Raw genomic sequence first — 25,663 nt, forward strand, 5'->3', positions numbered from 1 at the left:
GAGAGAGGGAGAGGGGGGGAGAGAGGGAGAGGGGGAGAGGGAGAGAGGGGGGGAGGGAGACAGGGGGAGAGAGGGGGAGGGAGGGAGAGAGGGAGGGGGTGGAGAGAGGGGAGACAGGGGGAGAGAGGGAGAGGGGGAGAGGGGGAGAGAAAGGGGTAGAAAGATAGAAGGAATGGAGAGACGGTGAATATGGAATTGAGGGGAAGATTTTAAAAAGACAGAGGGAGAAACCCAGTGGGCAAAAACTGGTTGAATCAACATTGTTTCCATGTCTTCATTCCTGTACACAAGAAAGCAAAGGTACCTGAACTAAATGACTCTCACTCGTTAAGGATCATATCACCTCTACCTTACCTGACATCCTAGACCCCCTTCAAGTCGCTTACCGCCCCAATAGATCCACAGAAGATGCAATCGCAATCGCACTGCACACTGCCCTAACCCATCTGGACAAGAGGAATACCTACGTCAGAATGCTGTTGATGGACTATAGCTCAGCCTTCAACACATATTATCCTCCAAGCTCATCTGAACCACGCCCTGTGCAACTGGGTCCTGGACATTCTGACGGGCCGCCCCAAGGTGGTGAAGGTCGGAAACAACACCTCCACTTCGCTAAACCTCAACACTGGGGCCCCACAAGGGTGCGTGCTCAGCCCCCTCCTGTACTCCCTGTTCACCCATGACTGCATGGCCATGCACGCCTCCAACTCAAACATCAAGTTTGCAGACGACACAACAGTAGTAGGCCTGATTACCAACAATGATGAGACACCATGCAGGGAGGAGGTGAGGACCCTGGTGGAGTGGTGTCAGGAAAATAACCTCTCCCTCAACGTCAACAAAACGAAGGAGCTGAGCTGAGCTTGGACTTCAGGAAATAGCAGAGGGATCATGCCCCTGTCCACGTCAATGGCGCCGCAGCGGAGAAGGTGGAAAGCTTAAAGTTCCTCGGCGTACACATCGCTGACAATCTGAAATGGTCCACCCACACCAACATCAGGAGGTAGAAGAAATCTGACTTGGCTTCTAAGACCCTCACAAACGTTTACAGATGCACAATTTAGAGTATCCTGTTGGGCTGTATCACCGCCTGGTACGACAACTGCACCGCCCGCCACCACAGGGCAATACAGAGGGTGGTGCGGTCTGCCCAACGCATCACCAGGGGGACACTACCTGCCCTCCAGGACACCTACAGCACCTGATGTCACAGGAAGGCCAAAAGATCATCAAAGACATCAACAACCTGAGCCACGGTGTGTTCACTGTGCTATCATCCAGAAGGAGAGGTCAGTACAGGTGCATCGCCGCAGGGAACGAGAGACCGAAAAACAGCCTCTTTATCAAGGCCATCAGACTGTTAAATAACCATCACCGCCCGGTTACTCAACCCTGCACCTTAGTGGCTGCTGCCCTACATACATAGACATGGAATTACTGGTCACTTTAATAATGGAGCACTAGTCACTTTAATAATGTTTACATACTGCTTTACTCATATGTATATACTGTATTCTATTCTACTTTATAAACTGGGTGGTTTGAACCCTGAATGCTGATTGGCTGACAGCTGTGGTATATCAGACCGTATACAACGGGTATGACAAAACATTTGTTTTTCCTGCTTTAATTACGTTGGTAACCAGTTTATAACAGCAATGAGACACCTTGGGGGTTCGTGGTATATGGCCAATATATCACGGCTAAGGGCTGTGTCCAGGCACTCAGAGATGCGTTGTGTCTAACAACAGCCCTTAGCCGTGGTATATTGGTCATATACCACAAACCCCCGAGGAGCCTTATTGCATAAGTATTTTAGTTAATGTCACACCGACGTTGCTCGTCCTAATATTTATATATTTTTTAATTCCATTCTTTTACTGTTCGATTTGTGTATGTTGTGAAATGTTAGATACTATTGCACTGTTGGAGCTGGGAACACAGGCATTTCACTACACCTGCAATTACATCTAAATATGTGCTAAATATGTGTACTTGACCAATAAAATAACATTTGATTTGATTTCACCTAAAAAAATAAATGTGATGTTGAATCAACGTGGAAAACTGATTGGATTTGCAAAAATTCTTCAAAGTTTGGTATTTTTTTCACCCAAAGTAGAGCCTAAATACAATGACATGGGAACTTTTGGGTTGTTGTATTGTTTGTATATCGTTGTATTTTATATGTGTGTGACTGTCCTTGTCAGTGTATTAGTGTTTTTGTTACTTGTCATGTTTAGTGTTTTTATGTGGACCCCAGGAAGAGTACCGTAGCTGCTGCTTCTCAATCTGTCAGTTGATGACACGGTTGATCACGTGACACTGGTTGACGCGTGCAACGTTTGAGCAGCGGAACGCGACCGATTTACCAAGAGGGCACACTGGCATGCACTGGCACAGCTGGTTGTGTCATCCAGTATCAGCTGGAGAACGGTGCTTGTAGGCTTTCCTGTCCACCGTGATCGGAAACTAGGTGAATTGACTGAGCTGTGGACCAAACGTTTATCCCCGCGTCCGGAGTTCCTTACTAATAAATAGAGAGTGAAAGGGAATGAATGAGAAAAGGCAACGACAGAGAGAGAATAATTTGTGCTTCTGCGTTTGAGTTTAGTGAAGTTGTGACAGTTTACAAACGCTAAATGGATTTCCACTTTCATTGCGCTCTCTAACAACGAGAGAGAGAGAGAGAGAGAGAGAGCGCGCGTCAAAGGTACATCCAGCGTCTGTAAGAAGAGTCGCAGCGTCCTCCTCGAGCCGAAGTTTGATCTCTGCACGCAGACGACGGATTCTAATTCCACAAGTACGATGCGTCATCGGAAGTGTTTTGGATATGTATGTACCGCTGTTTACCTGTGGACGGCGTTCTGCTTTAAAGGTAAGTAGGCGCATGTATATATTTAGCATATTTTACGCAGAAAGAAATGTCAGTGCATAGAAGTGTTTCGAGAGATTAAAATTAAACACCCGTCGGTATCGTGATGTTTACATCAATAACTGGTAATGCCATTTTCGCACTATGAAATAAATACATAAACCAAATGAATAGGATACTTGTAGATTATTTAATTGTATGGTAATACTTTTAAGGGAAAGAAAATAATGGAACGTAGTTAAAAGAAAAGTGGAAAAACAATGGTATTGACATGAACCAGAGATGTATCCCGAATTGCGAAACGTGTAGAAGTGAGCTTCACAGATGTTATGATAATGAAGGCTATCTCTATCACGACCTGTCGATTTAGAGCTGTCAAATCCTTCCGTGTGTGTGTGTGCGCGCGCGCGTGTGTGTGTCTCCGGCACCATGACCTCCTTAATACTCCGGTAACATCTGTTGTGTATGTCTGAAGGAGCTGGGGCGGGGAGGCACAGGCAGGCTGAAACCAATATCCCGAGAGGGAGCAATATTCTTTATCTCAGCCAGAGCACGATCATCTGGGAATACTGGACTGAGGAATCCACGCCAATAGGTCCGGGATGGAGAGAGGGCGATGAAGCATTCAACATTATGTTTAGACCATCGGGCTACGTTTCGTTTTTCATGTAGGCCTTTTAATTCATCCATTTGGGTTCATTGATTTATTTTGATTTATTTTACATTCCCTTCCCTACCTAGGCTGGGTCAGTCCCAAAATGCGCCCTAATCCCTCTGGTCTAAAGTAGTGCACTATATAGGGAATAGGGCTCTGGTCTAAAGTAGTGCACTACATAGGGAATAGGGCTCTGGTCTAAAGTAGTGCACTATATAGGGAATAGGGCTCTGGTCTAAAGTAGTGCACTACATAGGGAATAGGGCTCTGGTCTAAAGTAGTGAACTATATAGGGAATAGGGCTCTGGTCTAAAGTAGTGAACTATATAGGGAATAGGGCTCTGGTCTAAAGTAGTGAACTATATAGGGAATAGGGTTCTGGTCTAAAGTAGTGAACTATATAGGGAATAGGGTTCTGGTCTAAAGTAGTGAACTATATAGGGAATAGGGTTCTGGTCTAAAGAAGTTAACTATATAGGGAATAGGGCTCTGGTCTAAGGTAATGCACTATATAGGGAATAGGGTTCTGGTCTAAGGTAATGCACTATATAGGGAATAGGGTTCTGGTCTAAGGTAATGCACTATATAGGGAATAGGGTTCTGGTCTAAGGTAATGCACTATATAGGGAATAGGGTTCTGGTCTAAGGTAATGCACTATATAGGGAATAGGGCTCTGGTCTAAGGTAATGCACTATATAGGGAATAGGGCTCTGGTCTAAGGTAATGCACTATATAGGAAGGTCTAAGGTAATGCACTATATAGGGAAATAGGGCTATATAGGAATAGGGTTCTGGTCTAAGGTAATGCACTATATAGGGAATAGGGTTCTGGTCTAAGGTAATGCACTATATAGGGAATAGGGTTCTGGTCTAAGGTAATGCACTATATAGGGAATAGGGTTCTGGTCTAAGGTAATGCACTATATAGGGAATAGGGTTCTGGTCTAAAGTAGTGAACTATATAGGGAATAGGGTTCTGGTCTAAAGGGAATAGGGTTCTGGAACTATATAGGGAATAGGGTTCTGGTCTAAAGTAGGAACTCATAGGGAATAGGGTCTAAAGAAGTTAACTATATAGGGAATAGGGCTCTGGTCTAAAGAAGTTAACTATATAGGGAATAGGGCTCTGGTCTAAGGTAATGCACTATATAGGGAATTAGGCTCTGTTCTAAAGTAGTGCACTATATAGGGAATAGGGTTCTGGTTTAAGGTAGTGCACTATATAGGGAATATGGTACCATTTGGGACATATTAGCCACCTGAAAATGTTCTACCCCCAAAACATAATACTGATGAACAGTTAATCAAATGACCACCAGGACTATTTGCATTGACTGTTTTTTTTTGCACTGACTCTACTTACACTGACTATATGCACACTCACTATACTCTACCCGCACACTCACTATACTCTACCCACACACTCACTATACTCTACCCACACACTCACTATACTCTACCCACACACTCACTAGACTCTACCCACACACTCACTAGACTCTACCCACACACTCACTAGACTCTACCCACACACTCACTAGACTCTACCCACACACTCACTAGACTCTACCCACACACTCACTATACTCTACCCACACACTCACTATACTCTACCCACACACTCACTATCAAATCAAATCAAATTTATTTATATAGCCCTTCGTACATCAGCTGATATCTCAAAGTGCTGTACAGAAACCCAGCCTAAAACCCCAAACAGCAAGCAATGCAGGTGTAGAAGCACTAGACTCTACCCACACACTCACTATACTCTACCCACACACTCACTATACTCTACCCACACACTCACTATACTCTACCCACACACTCACTAGACTCTACCCACACACTCACTAGACTCTACCCACACACTCACTAGACTCTACCCACACACTCACTAGACTCTACCCACACACTCACTATACTCTACCCACACACTCACTAGACTCTACCCACACACTCACTAGACTCTACCCACACACTCACTAGACTCTACCCACACACTCACTAGACTCTACCCACACACTCACTAGACTCTACCCACACACTCACTAGACTCTACCCACACACTCACTAGACTCTACCCACACACTCACTAGAGACTCCACACACTCACTAGACCACACACTCACTAGACTCTACCCACACACTCACTAGACTCTACCCACACACTCACTAGACTCTACCCACACACTCACTAGACTCTACCCACACACTCACTAGACTCTACCCACACACTCACTAGACTCTACCCACACACTCACTATACTCTACCCACACACTCACTATACTCTACCCACACACTCACTAGACTCTACCCACACACTCACTAGACTCTACCCACACACTCACTATACTCTACCCACACACTCACTATACTCTACCCACACACTCACTATACTCTACCCACACACTCACTATACTCTACCCGCACACTCACTAGACTCTACCCGCACACTCACTAGACTCTACCCGCACACTCACTAGACTCTACCCGCACACTCACTAGACTCTACCCGCACACTCACTAGACTCTACCCGCACACTCACTAGACTCTACCCGCACACTCACTAGACTCTACCCGCACACTCACTAGACTCTACCCGCACACTCACTAGACTCTACCCGCACACTCACTAGACTCTACCCGCACACTCACTAGACTCTACCCGCACACTCACTAGACTCTACCCGCACACTCACTAGACTCTACCCGCACACTCACTAGACTCTACCCGCACACTCACTACACTCTACCCGCACACTCACTATACTCTACCCGCACACTCACTATACTCTACCCGCACACTCACTATACTCTACCCGCACACTCACTAGACTCTACCCACACACACTCACTAGACTCTACCCACGCACACTCACTATACTCTACCCACGCACACTCACTAGACTCTACCCACGCACACTCACTAGACTCTACCCACACACTCACTAGACTCTACCCGCACACTCACTAGACTCTACCCACTCACACTCACTAGACTCTACCCACACACTCACTAGACTCTACCCACACACTCACTAGACTCTACCCACACACTCACTAGACTCTACCCACACACTCACTAGACTCTATTGACTCACACACACACACACACACACACACACTACATATTGACTCCTCCACAAACACACACACTGCCTTCACACACTTTCACCCTCTCTGCTGTTACTCTGTTTATTATCTGTCCTGATTGCCTGGTCCCTTTCACCCTGACCTACATGTCCATATTTGATCACACGTGTGGAACACATCAAGTGTAGGCTTTACTGTGAAATGTTTACTGACCAGCCCTTTGCCTACACACACTGACACACACAGCCGAAGACACCACCACGTCTGGCAACAGCGGTCTATTGTCAATCATCAATATGGCTGTAGAGTTGAGGATTCCCTCCATGAACCTGTGATAGCCAGTGGACTCTGAGAGTCGAGGATTCCCTCCATGAACCTGTGATAGCCAGTGGACTCTGAGAGTTGAGGATTCCCTCCATGAACCTGTGATAGCCAGTGGACTCTGAGAGTTGAGGATTCCCTCTATGAACCTGTGATAGCCAGTGGACTCTGAGAGTTGAGGATTCCCTCTATGAACCTGTGATAGCCAGTGGACTCTGAGAGTTGAGGATTCCCTCTATGAACCTGTGATAGCCAGTGGACTCTGAGAGTCGAGGATTCCCTCTATGAACCTGTGATAGCCAGTGGACTCTGAGAGTTGAGGATTCCCTCTATGAACCTGTGATAGCCAGTGGACTCTGAGAGTCGAGGATTCCCTCTATGAACCTGTGATAGCCAGTGGACTCTGAGAGTTGAGGATTCCCTCATGAACCTGTGATAGCCAGTGGACTCTGAGAGTTGAGGATTCCCTCCATGAACCTGTGATAGCCAGTGGACTCTGAGAGTTGAGGATTCCCTCCATGAACCTGTGATAGCCAGTGGACTCTGAGAGTTGAGGATTCCCTCTATGAACCTGTGATAGCCAGTGGACTCTGAGAGTTGAGGATTCCCTCTATGAACCTGTGATAGCCAGTGGACTCTGAGAGTTGAGGATTCCCTCCATGAACCTGTGATAGCCAGTGGACTCTGAGAGTTGAGGATTCCCTCCATGAACCTGTGATAGCCAGTGGACTCTGAGAGTTGAGGATTCCCTCCATGAACCTGTGATAGTCAGTGGAATGTAACAGTTGAGGATTTGAGGGATTGTGTCTTGCTGGTTCAGTATGTACCTCACCTTAGCCTTTTGAACCAAACTCCATCCATCATACACAGGTATCACCATTAAGGTATCCAATCATCTTTATGTCTACTGTGAGACGGATATGAACGTTTTTAAAATCACCTCCAATCTCTCTCAAGGTTATGACTGACTGACCACTGACTGGCCCTCAATTACACATTTTTATGGGGTCGGAAATCAAAAGTTTGTCGAATGATTTTGTAATTTGGAAGTACATTTCAAAATGTGTATTTCCTGCTTCCTGTTGTGAAGACTGTGTAATATCAATTAAAGGAATGTTGTCAGCCTCAATCTTCAGTAAATTATCAATATTGACGCCATGTATTTTTAGATGGAATCAGGCAGAAGGTTTGGATTGTTAAATTAGTTTTATATTGTCAATGAAACGTTTTAGGTTGAACGATACAGCAGCTCGATACAGCAGATCTTCTTAATGTTTGTGACTCCCTTGTTATTGGTTCCCGTTCTGAGCTTGTCTGCATACCAAATGGAACCCTATTTCCTTTATAGTGCACTGCTTTTGACAAGGGCCCATAGGTCCTATAGGGTTCTGGTCAAAAGTAGTGCACTATATAGGGAATAGGCTGCCATTTGGAACACATTACTTGGTTTGGCTCTCCCTGGTGATATCTGATTCTGAAATTCGTTTTTTACAACAAGATCTTCTGGAACCATTTTTATGATGGACAGGAGACTCTTCTAGGCTACCCTGGGGCGGCAGGGTAGCCTAGTGGTTAGAGCCTTGGACTAGCAATCAAAAGGTTGCAAGTTCAAATCCCCAAGCTGACAAGATACAAATCTGTCACTCTGCACCTGAACAGGCAGTTAACCCACTGTTCCTATCATCATTGAAAATAAGAATTTGTTCTTAACTGACTTGCCTAGTAAAATAAAAGCAAAATAAAAAATTAAAACTCTCATCATCCTCAGAATAGTTTTAATGGTGTTGTTCTGTTCTCAGTTTGATTAGTCAATGAAAAGAAAACTATAGAAGTTAATAGCAGGTTTATGTGGTTGTCTTCTCGGAGCCTCTACTCGTGAGGATTTGAAACATGTCGAGTTAGTCTTTTAGTCACAATGATGTCCCTTGCTTTTTGTTGTTGTGTAAAAACAACACACTGTAAAGAGGTCTCGCGATGCTTTCTAGGGTGGAGGAGAGACCAAACTGGTATCCTGGAATCTCTGGTGGTTGTTTATCCCCCCCGTCAGTGATGAAAAGCTGTTTGGGCTTAACCCGTAACCTCTGACCTCTGAGAGATCTGTCATGGATTTCATTTAGGTGGAAATGTTTCAGCTTCGTGGCTGGCCTCAGGGCTTTAGACAGATGTTCTGTGGTGTGTGTGTGTCAGTGTGTGTGTGTAGTCCAGTGTCAGTGTGTGTCTTGGATATGACATGTAAAGTGACAGTTAAACCGTGATGTTAAACATGTATGGCTCATGTTATGGTGTTTTAGCTGAGCCATACAGTGTGTTATTATAAGAGGTTGACACAGCAATGAACCCCATACAATTCCTATATGTATCCTGACTCCCATATCTGCTTCTACTAGAGTATATTGTTAACTCCTTAGCATATTGTTAACTCCCCTCCCTGATCAACCGATTGCTCAGTTTGGCCGGGCGGTCTGCTCTAGGAAAAGTCTTGTTGGTTCCGAACACTCAATTTGTTTGGTGTGACAATGACATACAGTGCATTCAGAAAGTATTCAGACCCCTTGACCTTTTCCACATTTTGTTGCGTTACAGCCTTATTCTAAAATGGATTCAATTGTTTTTTTCCTCATCAATCTACACACGATACCCCTTAGGGACAAAGCTAAAACTGTTTTTTAGACATTTTTGCTAATTTATTAAAAGTAGAAAACTGAAATGTCATGTTTACATAAGTATTCAGAACTTTTACTCAACACTTTGTTGAAGAACCTTTAACAGTAATTCCAGCCTCTAGTCTTCTTGGGCATGATGTTACAAGCTTGGCATTCATGTCTTTGGGGAGTTTCTCCCATTCTTCTTTTCAGATCTCTCAAGCTCTGTCAGGTTGGATGGGGAGCGTCGCTGCACAGCTATTTTCAGGTCAGATCTCTCCAGACATGTTAGATTGGGTTCAAGTCTGGGCTCTGGCTGGGCTCTCAAGGAAATACAGAGACTTGACCCGAAGCCACTCCTGCGTTGTCTTGGCTGTTTGCTTACGGTCGTTGTCCTGTTGGAAGGTGAACCAGTCCTCAGCGCTCTGGAGCAGGTTTTCATCAAGGATCTCTCTGTACTTTGCTCGATTCATCTTTGCCTCAATCCCGATTAGTCTCCCAGTCCCTGCCGCTGAAAAACATCCCCACAGCATGATGCTGCCACCACCATGCTTCACCGTAGGGATGGTGCCAGGTTTCCTGCAGCCCTGACACTTGGCATTCAGGCAAAAGAGTTACTGAGTGACCATCGGGTTCCTAATCCCCTCCCTGACCAAGGCCCTTCTCAACCGATTGCTCAGTTTGGCCGGGCGGTCAGCTCTAGGAAGAGTCTTGGTGGTTCCAAACTTCTTCCATTTAAGAATAATGGAGGCCACTGTGTTCTCCAATCAAGCTGTAGAAACTCAAGGATGATCAATGGCAACAGGACACACCTGAGCTCAATTTCGAGTATCATAGCAAAGGGTCTGAATACTTATGTAAATAAGTAATTTATTTTTTCAATTTTTTTATACATTTGCTAAAAATGTGAAAAACCTTTTCTTTAAATCTTTGTCATTATGTAGATTGCGGAATTAAAACAAATATTTGATCAGTTTTAGAAGAAGACTGTAATATAACAAAAAGTGGAAAAAGTCAAGGGGTCTGAATACTTTCTGAATGCACTGTATACAAGAGTTGGCACAAATGGAACTGGGACTAGTCCATGTGCCCTGGCCTGGTAGAACCTCTGGGCCCCAGTTACATGCTATTTATCAGGTCATGTGGTGTGGAAACACTCCTGGCCCTGTAAGAGGAGGATGCATCCCAACAGCCCCCTGTCTATGACTGCTGTCTATGGCTGCTGTCTATGACTGCTGTCTATGACTGCTGTCTATGGCTGCTGTCTATGACTGCTGTCTATGACTGCTGTCTATGACTGTGTCTCAAAAGGCACCTTTATATCGGTAATAGCCAGGCTGGCATTTACATCGCTGGTCTATAGTTGAACAACTCTTGTATGACAGAGTGCTTTTTTAAAGGTAGTCGGCCCACCACATCATAGCAACCCCTGTTTGTTAGACGGAGAATGTCAAGGCATGATTCCCCTAGATGCGAGTGGCATTCTTTTATGTTGACATTCTGGAGACAAATGAGCGTGATTCTGGATAATGGAATTCATTGCGGTCGTGTATGTACATTTTACACTGTGCCAAGGCTGAAACATGAGGCCTGGTGAATGAACGGAACATGCATCTTGTAGATTGTCATTTAGCTCAGCGGTTGGCCCGTCTAGACGTAACCATGGGGATTGCATTTAGAATGCGGTTGGGTAAAGAATGTATTCTCCGTCTGATGTCACTACCATCAACAACTATCATCATCTGACAGAAAGGAAACATCTAGGGAATAGCATACCACAGATCGTTGACGCTGTAACAGTTGCCTGTTTAGATTGTATTGTATTGGAAGGCAGCAGTGCACTCAAAGGCACTTAAACTGTCTGCTTCATCGTAATAATAGCCTCGTTGCCCCATGAAATAAAATATTTTATTTTAGTACAACACAACTGAATGGTATTGATCGAAGACGCTTCTCTCGCATGGCCAGTGGAGTTATGAAGGGAACCTAATGCAGTGAAACTGGGAGATGGGAGCCATTGAAGTGGGGTTATGAAGGGAAACTAATGCAGTGAAACTGGGAGATGGGAGCCATTGAAGTGGAGTTATGAAGGGAAACTAATGCAGTGAAACTGGGAGATGGGAGCCATTGAAGTGGAGTTATGAAGGGAACCTAATGCAGTGAAACTGGGAGATGGGAGCCATTGAAGTGGAGTTATGAAGGGAAACTAATGCAGTGAAACTGGGAGATGGGAGCCATTGAAGTGGAGTTATGAAGGGAAACTAATGCAGTGAAACTGGGAGACGGGAGCCATTGAAGTGGAGTTATGAAGGGAAACTAATGCAGTGAAACTGGGAGATGGGAGCCATTGAAGTGGAGTTATGAAGGGAAACTAATGCAGTGAAACTGGGAGATGGGAGCCATTGAAGTGGAGTTATGAAGGGAAACTAATGCAGTGAAACTGGGAGATGGGAGCCATTGAAGTGGAGTTATGAAGGGAAACTAATGCAGTGAAACTGGGAGATGGGAGCCATTGAAGTGGAGTTATGAAGGGAAACTAATGCAGTGAAACTGGGAGATGGGAGCCATTGAAGTGGAGTTATGAAGGGAAACTAATGCAGTGAAACTTTCGAGATGGGAGCCATTGAAGTGGAGTTATGAAGGGAATCTAATGCAGTGAAACTGGGAGATGGGAGCCATTGAAGTGGAGTTATGAAGGGAATCTAATGCAGTGAAACTGGGAGATGGGAGCCATTGAAGTGGAGTTATGAAGGGAATCTAATGCAGTGAAACTGGGAGATGGGAGCCATTGAAGTGGAGTTATGAAGGGAAACTAATGCAGTGAAACTGGGAGATGGGAGCCATTGAAGTGGAGTTATGAAGGGAAACTAATGCAGTGAAACTGGGAGATGGGAGCCATTGAAGTGGAGTTATGAAGGGAAACTAATGCAGTGAAACTGGGAGATGGGAGCCATTGAAGTGGGGTTATGAAGGGAATCTAATGCAGTGAAACTGGGAGATGGGAGCCATTTGTTGTAGGTGAGTACTTTGTATTCCTTTGGCTACGTTGGTTGGTCTCTGATGGTGGATTGGTTTATTTAATAAACATTGTGACATGATGTCACAATGAGTTAGAGGAGGAGAAGAGATGGAAGGAACTAGGGAGAAAGAGATGGAGAGAATGAGGGAGGGAGAGGAGAAGAGATGGAGAGAATGAGGGAGGAAGAGAATGAGGGAGGAAGAGGAGAAGAGATGGAGAGAATGAGGGAGGAAGAGAATGAGGGAGGAAGAGGAGAAGAGATGGAGAGAATGAGGGAGGAAGAGGAGAAGAGATGGAGAGAATGAGGGAGGAAGAGGAGAAGAGATGGAGAGAATGAGGGAGGAAGAGGAGAAGAGATGGAGAGAATGAGGGAGGAAGAGGAGAAGAGATGGGGGGAGGAAAAGAGATGAGGGGAAAGGGGAGGAGAAGAGATGGAGGAATCCTAAACTATGTCCCTGGTTATATTACGTTACAGAAATACTGCGGCCCAAATAGCATCCTATTCGCTACATACTGCAATGTTTTTGAACAGAGCCCTATGGGCCAATAGGGTGCCATTTGGGACAGGGCCCACCAGTGTATAATCCTGCCCTATTTCTTGCCTTTATGACCTGGTTATGAGCCAGGGATTTTCATCTCTGAAGTACACAACAAACGTCCAAAGGCTGCATCTGAAAAGGCACCCTATTCCATTAATAGTGCACTACTTTTAACCAGGGCCCATCTGAAAAGGCACCCTATTCCATTAATAGTGCACTACTTTTAACCAGGGCCCATCTGAAATGGCACCCTATTCCTTTAATAGTGCACTACTTTTAACCAGGGCCCATCTGAAATGGCACCCTATTCCTTTAATAGTGCACTACTTTTAACCAGGGCCCATCTGAAATGGCACCCTATTCCTTTAATAGTGCACTACTTTTAACCAGGGCCCATCTGAAATGGCACCCTATTCCTTTAATAGTGCACTACTTTTGACTAGGTGCAATTTGGGACGCCCTCTGACTTTCACAGAAATCATATTAGGTGATTTAATACTAACAAAGACACAGGATTTCCTGTTACTCTCTTATTCAATCTGGTTCACTAGAACAGGCTAGGATGTTGCTTTAATCCAGACAAGGTCATGGTTATTCATATCATTATGACAGCAAATGTGTGTGTTCAAACTAATCCTGTATTCATCTAATGTACTTTTCAATACTTGTTCCCTGAATATAGTAGCGACCTTGGCCCAACACCTAGCGACCTTGGCCCAACACCTAGCGACCTTGGCCCAACACCTAGCGACCTTGGCCCAACACCTAGCGACCTTGGCCCAACACCTAGCGACCTTGGCCCAACACCTAGCGACCTTGGCCCAACACCTAGCGACCTTGGCCCAACACCTAGCGGCCGAGCCAAGAGGTTCAGATCACTTGGCGTTACAGCTACAGTAAGGTCCTGGGTTGACAATCTCAAGGTCACAGGTTCAAGCCCTGGTCTGGACTGACTTCGCTACAATATTGACAAGTATAATGGGATAGATTGGGCTAAGGTACATCCCATAATACACTGTGATCTGAGACATGGGGCCTAGGCTGTGGTGTAAACATACTTGAAAGTACTACTTAAGTTCTTTGGGGGGGTGTATCTGTACTTTATATTTATATACACTGTATATATTATTTACTATTATAAAAAATTATGTAAACCCTTTTTTGTCATATCCAATTGGTAGTTACAGTCTTGTCCCATCGCTGCAACTCCCGTACGGACTTGGGAGAAGCGAAAGGTCGAGAACCATGCGTCCTCCTGCTTGTTGACACTTGGCTTAACCCCGAAGCCAGCCGCACCAATGTGTCGGAGGAAACACTGTCCAACTGGCGACCGGGTCAGCCCGCATGCGCCCGGCCCACCACAGGAGTCGCTAGAGCACTATGGGACAAGGACATCCCAAACCCTACCCTGTGTGTCGCCTCAGGGGTTTCCAGGTCGCAGCCAGCTGCAACATAGCCCGGTATGGAACCAGGATATGTAGTAACACAGCTAGAGCTGCAACACAGCCCGGTATGGAACCAGGATATGTAGTAACGCAGCTAGAGCTGTGACACAGCCCGGTATGGAACCAGGATATGTAGTAAAGCAGCTAGAGCTGCGACACAGCCCTGTATGGAACCAGGATATGTAATAACACAGCTAGAGCTGTGACACAGCCCGGTATGGAACCAGGATATGTAGTAACACAGCTAGAGCTGTGACACAGCCCGGTATGGAACCAGGATATGTAGTAAAGCAGCTAGAGCTGCGACACAGCCCGGTATGGAACCAGGATATGTAGTAACGCAGCTAGAGCTGCAACACAGCCCGGTATGGAACCAGGATATGTAGTAACGCAGCTAGAGCTGCAACACAGCCCGGTATGGAACCACTTAGACCGCTGTGATGCAGTGCCTTAGACCACTGTGATGCAGTGCCTTAGACCGCTGTGATGCAGTGCCTTAGACCGCTGTGATGCAGTGCCTTAGACCGCGGTGATGCAGTGCCTTAGACCGCGGTGATGCAGTGCCTTAGACCGCTGTGATGCAGTGCCTTAGACCGCTGTGATGCAGTGCCTTAGACCGCTGTGATGCAGTGCCTTAGACCGCTGTGATGCAGTGCCTTAGTCCGCTGTGATGCAGTGCCTTAGTCCGCTGTGATGCAGTGCCTTAGACCGCTGTGATGCAGTGCCTTAGACCGCTGTGATGCAGTGCCTTAGACCGCTGTGATGCAGTGCCTTAGACCGCTGTGATGCAGTGCCTTAGACCGCTGTGATGCAGTGCCTTAGTCCGCTGGGATGCAGTGCCTTAGACCGCTGTGATGCAGTGCCTTAGACCGCTGTGATGCAGTGCCTTAGACCGCTGTGATGCAGTGCCTTAGTCCGCTGTGATGCAGTGCCTTAGACCGCTGTGATGCAGTGCCTTAGACCGCTGTGATGCAGTGCCTTAGACCGCTGTGATGCAGTGCCTTAGACCGCTGTGATGCAGTGCCTTAGACCGCTGTGATGCAGTGCCTTAGACCGCTGTGATGCAGTGCCTTAGACCGCTGTGATGCAGTGCCTTAGACCGCTGTGATGCAGTGCCTTAGACCGCTGTGATGCAGTGCCTTAGACCGCTGTGATGCAGTGCCTTAGACCGCTGTGATGCAGTGCCTTAGACCGCTGTGATGCAGTGCCTTAGACCGCTGTGATGCAGTGCCTTAGACCGCTGTGATGCAGTGCCTTAGACCGCTGTGATGCAGTGCCTTAGACCTCTGTGATGCAGTGCCTTAGACCGCTGCCATGCAGTGCCTTAGACCGCTGCCATGCAGTGCCTTAGACCGCTGCGATGCAGTGCCTTAGACCGCTGCGATGCAGTGCCTTAGACCGCTGCGATGCAGTGCCTTAGACCGCTGCGATGCAGTGCCTTAGACCGCTGCGATGCAGTGCCTTAGACCGCTGCGATGCAGTGCCTTAGACCGCTGCGATGCAGTGCCTTAGACCTCTGCGATGCAGTGCCTTAGACCGTTGCCATGCAGTGCCTTAGACCGCTGCCATGCAGTGCCTTAGACCGCTGCCATGCAGTGCCTTAGGACCGCTGCCATGCAGTGCCTTAGACCGCTGCCATGCAGTGCCTTAGACCGCTGCGATGCAGTGCTTTAGACCGCTGCGATGCAGTGCCTTAGACCGCTGCGATGCAGTGCCTTAGACCGCTGCGATGCAGTGCCTTAGACCGCTGCGATGCAGTGCCTTAGACCGCTGCGATGCAGTGCCTTAGACCGCTGCGATGCAGTGCCTTAGACCGCTGCGATGCAGTGCCTTAGACCGCTGCGATGCAGTGCCTTAGACCGCTGCCATGCAGTGCCTTAGACCGCTGCCATGCAGTGCCTTAGACCGCTGCCATGCAGTGCCTTAGACCGCTGCCATGCAGTGCCTTAGACCGGTGCCATGCAGTGCCTTAGACCGCTGCCATGCAGTGCCTTAGACCGCTGCCATGCAGTGCCTTAGGGACCGCTGCCATGCAGTGCCTTAGACCGCTGCGATGCAGTGCCTTAGACCGCTGCCATGCAGTGCCTTAGACCGCTGCCATGCAGTGCCTTAGACCGCTGCCATGCAGTGCCTTAGACCGCTGCCATGCAGTGCCTTAGACCGCTGCCATGCAGTGCCTTAGACCGGTGCCATGCAGTGCCTTAGACCGCTGCCATGCAGTGCCTTAGACCGCTGCCATGCAGTGCCTTAGACCGCTGCCATGCAGTGCCTTAGACCGCTGCGATGCAGTGCCTTAGACCGCTGCCATGCAGTGCCTTAGACCGCTGCCATGCAGTGCCTTAGACCGCTGCCATGCAGTGCCTTAGACCGCTGCCATGCAGTGCCTTAGACCACTGTGATGCAGTGCCTTAGACCGCTGTGATGCAGTGCCTTAGACCGCTGTGATGCAGTGCCTTAGACCGCTACACTACTAGGGAGGCCTACTATTTATATTTTTGAAAAATTTTTACCTCACGACATTCCTTAAGAAAATGATGTACTTTTTACTCCATACATTTTCCCAGCACAGGAAAATAGTCCAATTCTCACACTTATCAGGAGAACATCTCTGGTCATCCATCCTGCCTCTGATCTGACAGACTCACTAAGCACAAAGGCTTGGTTTGTAAATGATGGAGTGGGCCCCTGGCCATCTGTAAATGATGTCTGAGTGTTGGAGTGGGCCCCTGGCCATCTGTAAATGATGTCTGAGTGTTGGAGTGGGCCCCTGGCCATCTGTAAATGATGTCTGAGTGTTGGAGTGGGCCCCTGGCCATCTGTAAATGATTTCTGAGTGTTGGAGCGGGCCCCTGGTCATCTGTAAATGATGTCTGAGTGTTGGAGTGGGCCCCTGGCCATCTGTAAATGATGTCTGAGTGTTGGAGTGGGCCCTGGCTATCTGTAAATGGTGTCTGAGTATTGAGTGGGCCCCTGGCCATCTGTAAATGATGTCTGAGTGTTGGAGTGGGCCCTGGCCATCTGTAAATGATTTCTGAGTGTTGGAGTGGGCCCCTGGCCATCTGTAAATGATGTCTGAGTGTTGGAATGGGCCCCTGGCCATCTGTAAATGATTTCTGAGTGTTGAGTGGGCCCTGGCCATCTGTAAATGATGTCTGAGTGTTGGAGTTGGCCCCTGGCCATCTGTAAATGATTTCTGAGTGTTGGAGTGGGCCCCTGGCCATCTGTAAATGATGTCTGAGTGTTGGAGTGGGCCCCTGGCCATCTGTAAATGATTTCTGAGTGTTGGAGTGGGCCCCTGGCCATCTGTAAATGATTTCTGAGTGTTGGAGTGGGCCCCTGGCCATCTGTAAATGATGTCTGAGTGTTGGAGTGGGCCCCTGGCTATCTGTAAATGGTGTCTGAGTATTGGAGTGGGCCCCTGGCCATCTGTAAATGATGTCTGAGTGTTGGAGTGGGCCCCTGGCTATCTGTAAATGATGTCTGAGTGTTGGAGTGGGCCCCTGGCCATCTGTAAATGATGTCTGAGTGTTGGAGTGGGCCCCTGGCCATCTGTAAATGATGTCTGAGTGTTGGAGTGGGCCCCTGGCCATCTGTAAATGATTTCTGAGTGTTGGAGTGGGCCCCTGGCCATCTGTAAATGATGTCTGAGTGTTGGAGTGGGCCCCTGGCCATCTGTAAATGGTGTCTGAGTGTTGGAGTGGGCCCCTTGCCATCTGTAAATGATGTCTGATTGTTGGAGTGGGCCCCTGGCCATCTGTAAATGATGTCTGATTGTTGGAGTGGGCCCCTGGCCATCTGTAAATGATGTCTGATTGTTGGAGTGGGCCCCTGGCCATCTGTAAATGATGTCTGATTGTTGGAGTGGGCCCCTGGCCATCTGTAAATGGTGTCTGATTGTTGGAGTGGGCCCCTGGCCATCCATAAATTAAAATAACAAGAAAATGGTGCCATCTGGTTTGCTTAACATAAGGAATTTTACATTTACCTGTGATACTTGAGTATATTTAAAAGCAAATACTTTTACTCAAGTAGTGTTTTACTGGGTGACTCACTTTTTTTTACATGAGTCATTTTCTATTAAGGTAACTTTTACTTTCACTCAAGTATGACAACTGGGGAGTTTTTCCACCACTGGACCTAGATGAAAGGAGGTACATAAATTCAGTTCATTATCATCAGAACGTCTTTTAGGATCAAGTATCTTTAAAGAACTGGTCATTACAAAGATGATATAAGACATCTCTCCATGTGATAATATCATCAGACAAGACGGGTTTATTGGGTGAATGAATGTGGCCTTCATGCTGTTACTTGAGATGTTGTGTTGATATAACAGGACATGTGTGCTTGTGTTTGCATAGTGGCTGATTTAGACCTTGTAAGGTCTTGTCTGTCTAGGTATAATGATGCTTAGTAACAGGCTTCAACTACGTGAAATCATTCTTGTCAAAGGGCTCTATTGGGAAAAGTACGTCATTGTGAGCACAGAAAGACAGGCCGCATGTAACAATCCTTAACTATGTGACATGTATTCTACACGCACACACACACACACGCACACACACAATAGCACGCACACACACAATAGCACGCACACACACAATAGCACGCACACACACAATAGCACGCACACACACACACACACACACACACACAGACAATAGCACACACACACACACACACACACACACACACACACAATAACACACACACACACACACATAACACACACACACACACACAATAACAGACACACACACACACACGCATAGGCACACACACACACACAAGCACAATAACAGACACACACACACACACAATAACAGGCACACACACACACACACACACACGTTATGTTCTTCTATCCTTGTGAGGACCTAAAATGGGAAATGTCCCCACGGGGGAGAATTTGTCTTGTTTTCTTATCCTTGTGGGGAATTGTGGGGATTTTCGGTCCCCACAAGGATAGAAGAACAAGACCACACACACACACACACACACACACACACACACACACACACACACACACACACACACTTTTACATACTATTCATTTAACATACTATTTCATCATATACACATGCCATATTACATAGCATTAAACACACTGTATACACACACACTGCTGAACCTGTGTAGATAGATGGACTCACTCTGCTGAACCTGTGTAGATAGATGGACTCACTCTGCTGAACCTGTGTAGATAGATGGACTCAAACTGCTGAACCTGTGTAGATAGATGGACTCACACTGCTGAACCTGTGTAGATAGATGGACTCACTCTGCTGAACCTGTGTAGATAGATGGACTCACGCTGCTGAACCTGTGTAGATAGATGGACTCACTCTGCTGAACCTGTGTAGATAGATGGACTCACTCTGCTGAACCTGTGTAGATAGATGGACTCACTCTGCTGAACCTGTGTAGATAGATGGACTCACTCTGCTGACCTGTGTAGATAGATGGACTCACTCTGCTGAACCTGTGTAGATAGATGGACTCACTCTGCTGAACCTGTGTAGATAGATGGACTCACACTGCTGAACCTGTGTAGATAGATGGACTCAAACTGCTGAACCTGTGTAGATAGATGGACTCACTCTGCTGAACCTGTGTAGATAGATGGACTCACTCTGCTGAACCTGTGTAGATAGATGGACTCAAACTGCTGAACCTGTGTAGATAGATGGACTCACTCTGCTGAACCTGTGTAGATAGATGGACTCACACTGCTGAACCTGTGTAGATAGATGGACTCACTCTGCTGAACCTGTGTAGATAGATGGACTCAAACTGCTGAACCTGTGTAGATAGATGGACTCACTCTGCTGAACCTGTGTAGATAGATGGACTCACACTGCTGAACCTGTGTAGATAGATGGACTCACGCTGTTGAACCTGTGTAGATAGATGGACTCACGCTGACTCCCATTCTAATAATAAGAGCCCCTTGCCTTTTTAGGTCCTGATGCACTTAAACAAGTCGTGCAAGCTGCTGATGAAGACACACACACACACACACACACACACATAAAGAAACACAGGCACACACTGGAACACACACAGGAACACACACACACAGGGATACACACACACAGTCATGCACGCACACACACACACACACACACACACACACACACTACTGAACCTATTAAAAAGCTCTGTGGAAGAAGCTTTTAACAGAAGTCTCTGGTCCCGTCTGGCCCAACGGCACCGCTGTGTTGAATAAACACTGGGCTGCTTCCCAAATAGCAGGCTATTCCCTACACAGCACACTATAGGCCTGCCCTTGGTCAATGTTAGTGCACTATATAGGGACTAGAGTGCCATTTAGGAAGCAGTCCCTGTGTGCGTTTGCCTCCGTTTGACCCTCACAGACAAACACAGCCCAACCTACTAGTGTCCTCCTGGGTCCCAAATGGCACCCTATTCGCTATGGGCCCTGGTCAAAAGTAGTGCACTATATAGGGAATAAGGTGCCATTTGTGGCTCTGACATTTCCTTGTGTAGCTCGTAGCTGTGAAGAGATGAATAAAAATGGGTTTATTTTTGAACCTCACTAAGATTGACCTACCACACCCCTTAGAGGTCAGGTCTGTGTCCTGTTGCCATGGAGAAGAAAACATCAAAGATATGATGTTTATTGTTCACTTCTTTTTTTTGTCTTTGGAAATAAAGATTAGCATAATTATGTTCTGGTACAAATGTTTAAAGCTTCAATCCATAGCGGGGAAACTGCCACGTCCGTTTGTGATATTACAACAGCAATAATGTTACTTCTGTTGTGTGCTGTGTGTTCTGTACAAGACCAAGGTAATGTGGATTAGAAAGTCATTACTTCTGTTGTGCTGTTTGTTCTGTACAAGACCAAGGTAATGTGGATTAGAAAGTCATTACTTCTGTTGTGCTGTTTGTTCTGTACAAGACCAAGGTAATGTGGATTAGAAAGTCATTACTTCTGTTGTGCTGTTTGTTCTGTACAAGACCAAGGTAATGTGGATTAGAAAGTCATTACTTCTGTTGTGCTGTTTGTTCTGTACAAGACCAAGGTAATGTGGATTAGAAAGTCATTACTTCTGTTGTGCTGTTTGTTCTGTACAAGACCAAGGTAATGTGGATTAGAAAGTCATCACTGTGTAACATGCATACAGCTCCATTTAGTTCATAGTAAGTAACGCCTCACTTGGCTCGCTAGTACTACACAGTATCACACTCAGATACATGTAACAGCAGCACCATCTGTTGGCTTGGCAACATCTCGTAACAATTTCAAACGACCAACCCTTGGATCTCAGTGTGCCTGGAATGGCCATCTTGGATCTCAGTGTGCCTGGAATGGCCATCTTGGACCTCAGTGTGCCTGGAACGGCCATCTTGGATCTCAGTGTGCCTGGAACGGCCATCTTGGATCTCAGTGTGCCTGGAACGGCCATCTTGGATCTCAGTGTGCCTGGAACGGCCATCTTGGATCTCAGTGTGCCTGGAACGGCCATCTTGGATCTCAGTGTGCCTGGAACGGACATCTTGGATCTCAGTGTGCCTGGAACGGCCATCTTGGATCTCAGTGTGTCTGGAACGGCCATCTTGGATCTCACTGTGTCTGGAACGGCCATCTTGGATCTCAGTGTGCCTGGAACGGCCATCTTGGATCTCAGTGTGCCTGGAACGGCCATCTTGGATCTCAGTGTGCCTGGAACGGCCATCTTGGATCTCAGTGTGCCTGGAACGGCCATCTTGGATCTCAGTGTGCCTGGAACGGACATCTTGGATCTCAGTGTGCCTGGAACGGCCATCTTGGATCTCAGTGTGCCTGGAACGGCCATCTTGGATCTCACTGTGTCTGGAACGGCCATCTTGGATCTCACTGTGTCTGGAACGGCCATCTTGGATCTCAGTGTGCCTGGAACGGCCATATTGGATCTCAGTGTGCCTGGAACGGCCATCTTGGATCTCAGCTGAAAAGATACTATGTTTGTTCTTTTAAGCTGTTCTGATATACTGACTCACTAACCCAACTTTTGTTCTTTCTCTTTCCTCTCTCTCTCTTCTCTCGTTCCATTCAAGCACGCACACTCACACTGACACACACACTCACTCTCACACACACACACACTGACACACACACTCACTCTCACACACACACACACTCACACACTCTCACACACTCACTCACTCTCTCACAGGGAAGTGGGTACTATTTGGGACTCTTCAGCAGAAGGCCTTTTGTTTGGTTTATTTTAGTCTCGTTCGCTAATTAGCCATTAAGCCATTTAATTACGTGCTCATCTTCGTTAGCCTCCTTGGTAATTGCTGGACTGTGTGTGTTTGTGTGATTAGACAACAAAGTCATTTGGGAGACGTTGAGCGATGAAGACCAGGGCCTTTTCAGTCATGAAGAGTTACACAGTTTTAGTTTGAATACCTGAAAGGAGGATTTTCTGAAACGACCAGACTGAAAATTACTGTCATCATTGGTCTCCATCTCAATAGTCAGGAGTGGCTTCCTCTCCTGGTTCCTACTCCGTCATTAACCATGTCAGAGCGTGGAAGATCATGTTCCGTGTGTGTGTGTGTGTTTTTTTGTGCATGTTTAAGCGCCTGCGTGTGTTTAATTTTCGTGTCGTGCCGACATCATGTCAGAGTCACTGATTGACTGACATGGAGCTCTACTATCCCGACATCATGTCAGAGTCACTGATTGGCTGACAGCTCTACTATCCCGACATCATGTCAGAGTCACTGATTGACTGACATGGAGCTCTACTATCCCGACATCATGTCAGAGTCACTGATTGGCTGACAGCTCTACTATCCCGACATCATGTCAGAGTCACTGATTGACTGACATGGAGCTCTACTATCCCGACATCATGTCAGAGTCACTGATTGGCTGACAGCTCTACTATCCCGACATCATGTCAGAGTCACTGATTGACTGACATGGAGCTCTACTATCCCGACATCATGTCAGAGTCACTGATTGGCTGACAGCTCTACTATCCCGACATCATGTCAGAGTCACTGACTGACTGACATGGAGCTCTACTATCCCGACATCATGTCAGAGTCACTGATTGGCTGACAGCTCTACTATCCCGACATCATGTCAGAGTCACTGACTGACTGACATGGAGCTCTACTATCCCGACATCATGTCAGAGTCACTGATTGACTGACATGGAGCTCTACTATCCCGACATCATGTCAGAGTCACTGATTGGCTGACAGCTCTACTATCCCGACATCATGTCAGAGTCACTGATTGGCTGACAGCTCTACTATCCCGACATCATGTCAGTCACTGACTGACTGGCATGGAGCTCTACTATCCCGACATCATGTCAGAGTCACTGACTGACTGACATGGAGCTCTACTATCCCGACATCATGTCAGAGTCACTGATTGGCTGACAGCTCTACTATCCCGACATCATGTCAGAGTCACTGATTGGCTGACAGCTCTACTATCCCGACATCATGTCAGAGTCACTGATTGGCTGACAGCTCTACTATCCCGACATCATGTCAAAGTCACTGATTGGCTGACAGCTCTACTATCCCGACATCATGTCAGAGTCACTGATTGGCTGACAGCTCTACTATCCCGACATCATGTCAGAGTCACTGACTGACTGACAGCTCTACTATCCCGACATCATGTCAGAGTCACTGATTGGCTGACAGCTCTACTATCCCGACGACATGTCAGTCACTGACTGACTGACAGCTCTACTATCCCGACATCATGTCAGAGTCACTGACTGACTGACAGCTCTACTATCCCGACATCATGTCAGTCACTGACTGACTGACAGCTCTACTATCCCGACATCATGTCAGAGTCACTGACTGACTGACAGCTCTACTATCCCGACATCATGTCAGAGTCACTGATTGACTGACATCGAGCTCTACTATCCCGACATCATGTCAGGGTCACTGATTGACTGACATGGAGCTCTACTATCCCGACATCATGTCAGAGTCACTGATTGGCTGACAGCTCTACTATCCCGACATCATGTCAGAGTCACTGATTGACTGACATGGAGCTCTACTATCCCGACATCATGTCAGAGTCACTGATTGGCTGACAGCTCTACTATCCCGACATCATGTCAGAGTCACTGATTGGCTGACAGCTCTACTATCCCGACATCATGTCAGAGTCACTGATTGGCTGACAGCTCTACTATCCCGACATCATGTCAGAGTCACTGACTGACTGACATGGAGCTCTACTATCCCGACATCATGTCAGAGTCACTGACTGACTGACATGGAGCTCTACTATCCCGACATCATGTCAGAGTCACTGATTGGCTGACATGGAGCTCTACTATCGCGACATCATGTCAGAGTCACTGATTGGCTGACAGCTCTTCTATCCCGACATCATGTCAGAGTCACTGACTGACTGACAGCTCTACTATCCCGACATCATGTCAGAGTCACTGATTGACTGACATGGAGCTCTACTATCTATTGATGTGTCTCTTTAGCCTCATCAGAGCATCACTACACTTGTCAGTCTGACTCCAGTGATGTCAGAGGAACCTAGAGGAAGTAGCTGAGGAAATGGAGTCGTCCGTCATTTAGCCGACCAACCAGAAACATAGCTTTGTAGTTGTAGTAAATTATGATGATGGTGAGGATGATGATGGTGGTGATGATGATGATGATGGTGATGATGATGATGATTTCCCCAGTGGGACCACATATGTTATTGTCGTTGAAGTGTTTAACCGAGAGAGACGGAGTAAAAGAGGGATATTGTGCGAGATAGTCACAGAGAAAGAGAGAGAGACACAGGGAGACAAAGGGAGAAAATGAGCAAGACAGACAGGCAGACAGACAGGCAGACAGACAGACAGAGAGAGAGACAGAAATACAGGCAGGCAGACAGGCAGACAGACAGGCAGGCAGGCAGACAGACAGACAGAGAGACAGAAATACAGGCAGACAGGCAGACAGACAGACAGACAGAGAGAGAGACAGAAATGCAGGCAGGCAGACAGACAGACAGACAGAGAGAGAGACAGAAATACAGACAGGCAGACAGACA

The 25,663-nt window shown here is 46.9% G+C and overlaps 1 protein-coding gene across 1 annotated transcript in view; it reads left to right on the plus strand.

Annotated features, from left to right (window-relative positions):
• Window positions 1-2,734: 2,734 nt before the first annotated feature.
• Window positions 2,735-25,663, plus strand: part of LOC135536255 (neuronal acetylcholine receptor subunit alpha-7-like) — a 74,666-nt gene continuing 51,737 nt past the window's right edge. The window contains exon 1 of the mRNA XM_064962620.1: window positions 2,735-2,881. Within this exon, the coding sequence (XP_064818692.1) occupies window positions 2,812-2,881 (70 nt within the window). The 5' untranslated portion in view covers window positions 2,735-2,811. The remainder of the gene's footprint in view (window positions 2,882-25,663) is intronic.

Source organism: Oncorhynchus masou, unplaced genomic scaffold (genome assembly GCF_036934945.1).
Source record: "Oncorhynchus masou masou isolate Uvic2021 unplaced genomic scaffold, UVic_Omas_1.1 unplaced_scaffold_584, whole genome shotgun sequence".
NCBI classification, from domain to species: domain Eukaryota; kingdom Metazoa; phylum Chordata; class Actinopteri; order Salmoniformes; family Salmonidae; genus Oncorhynchus; species Oncorhynchus masou.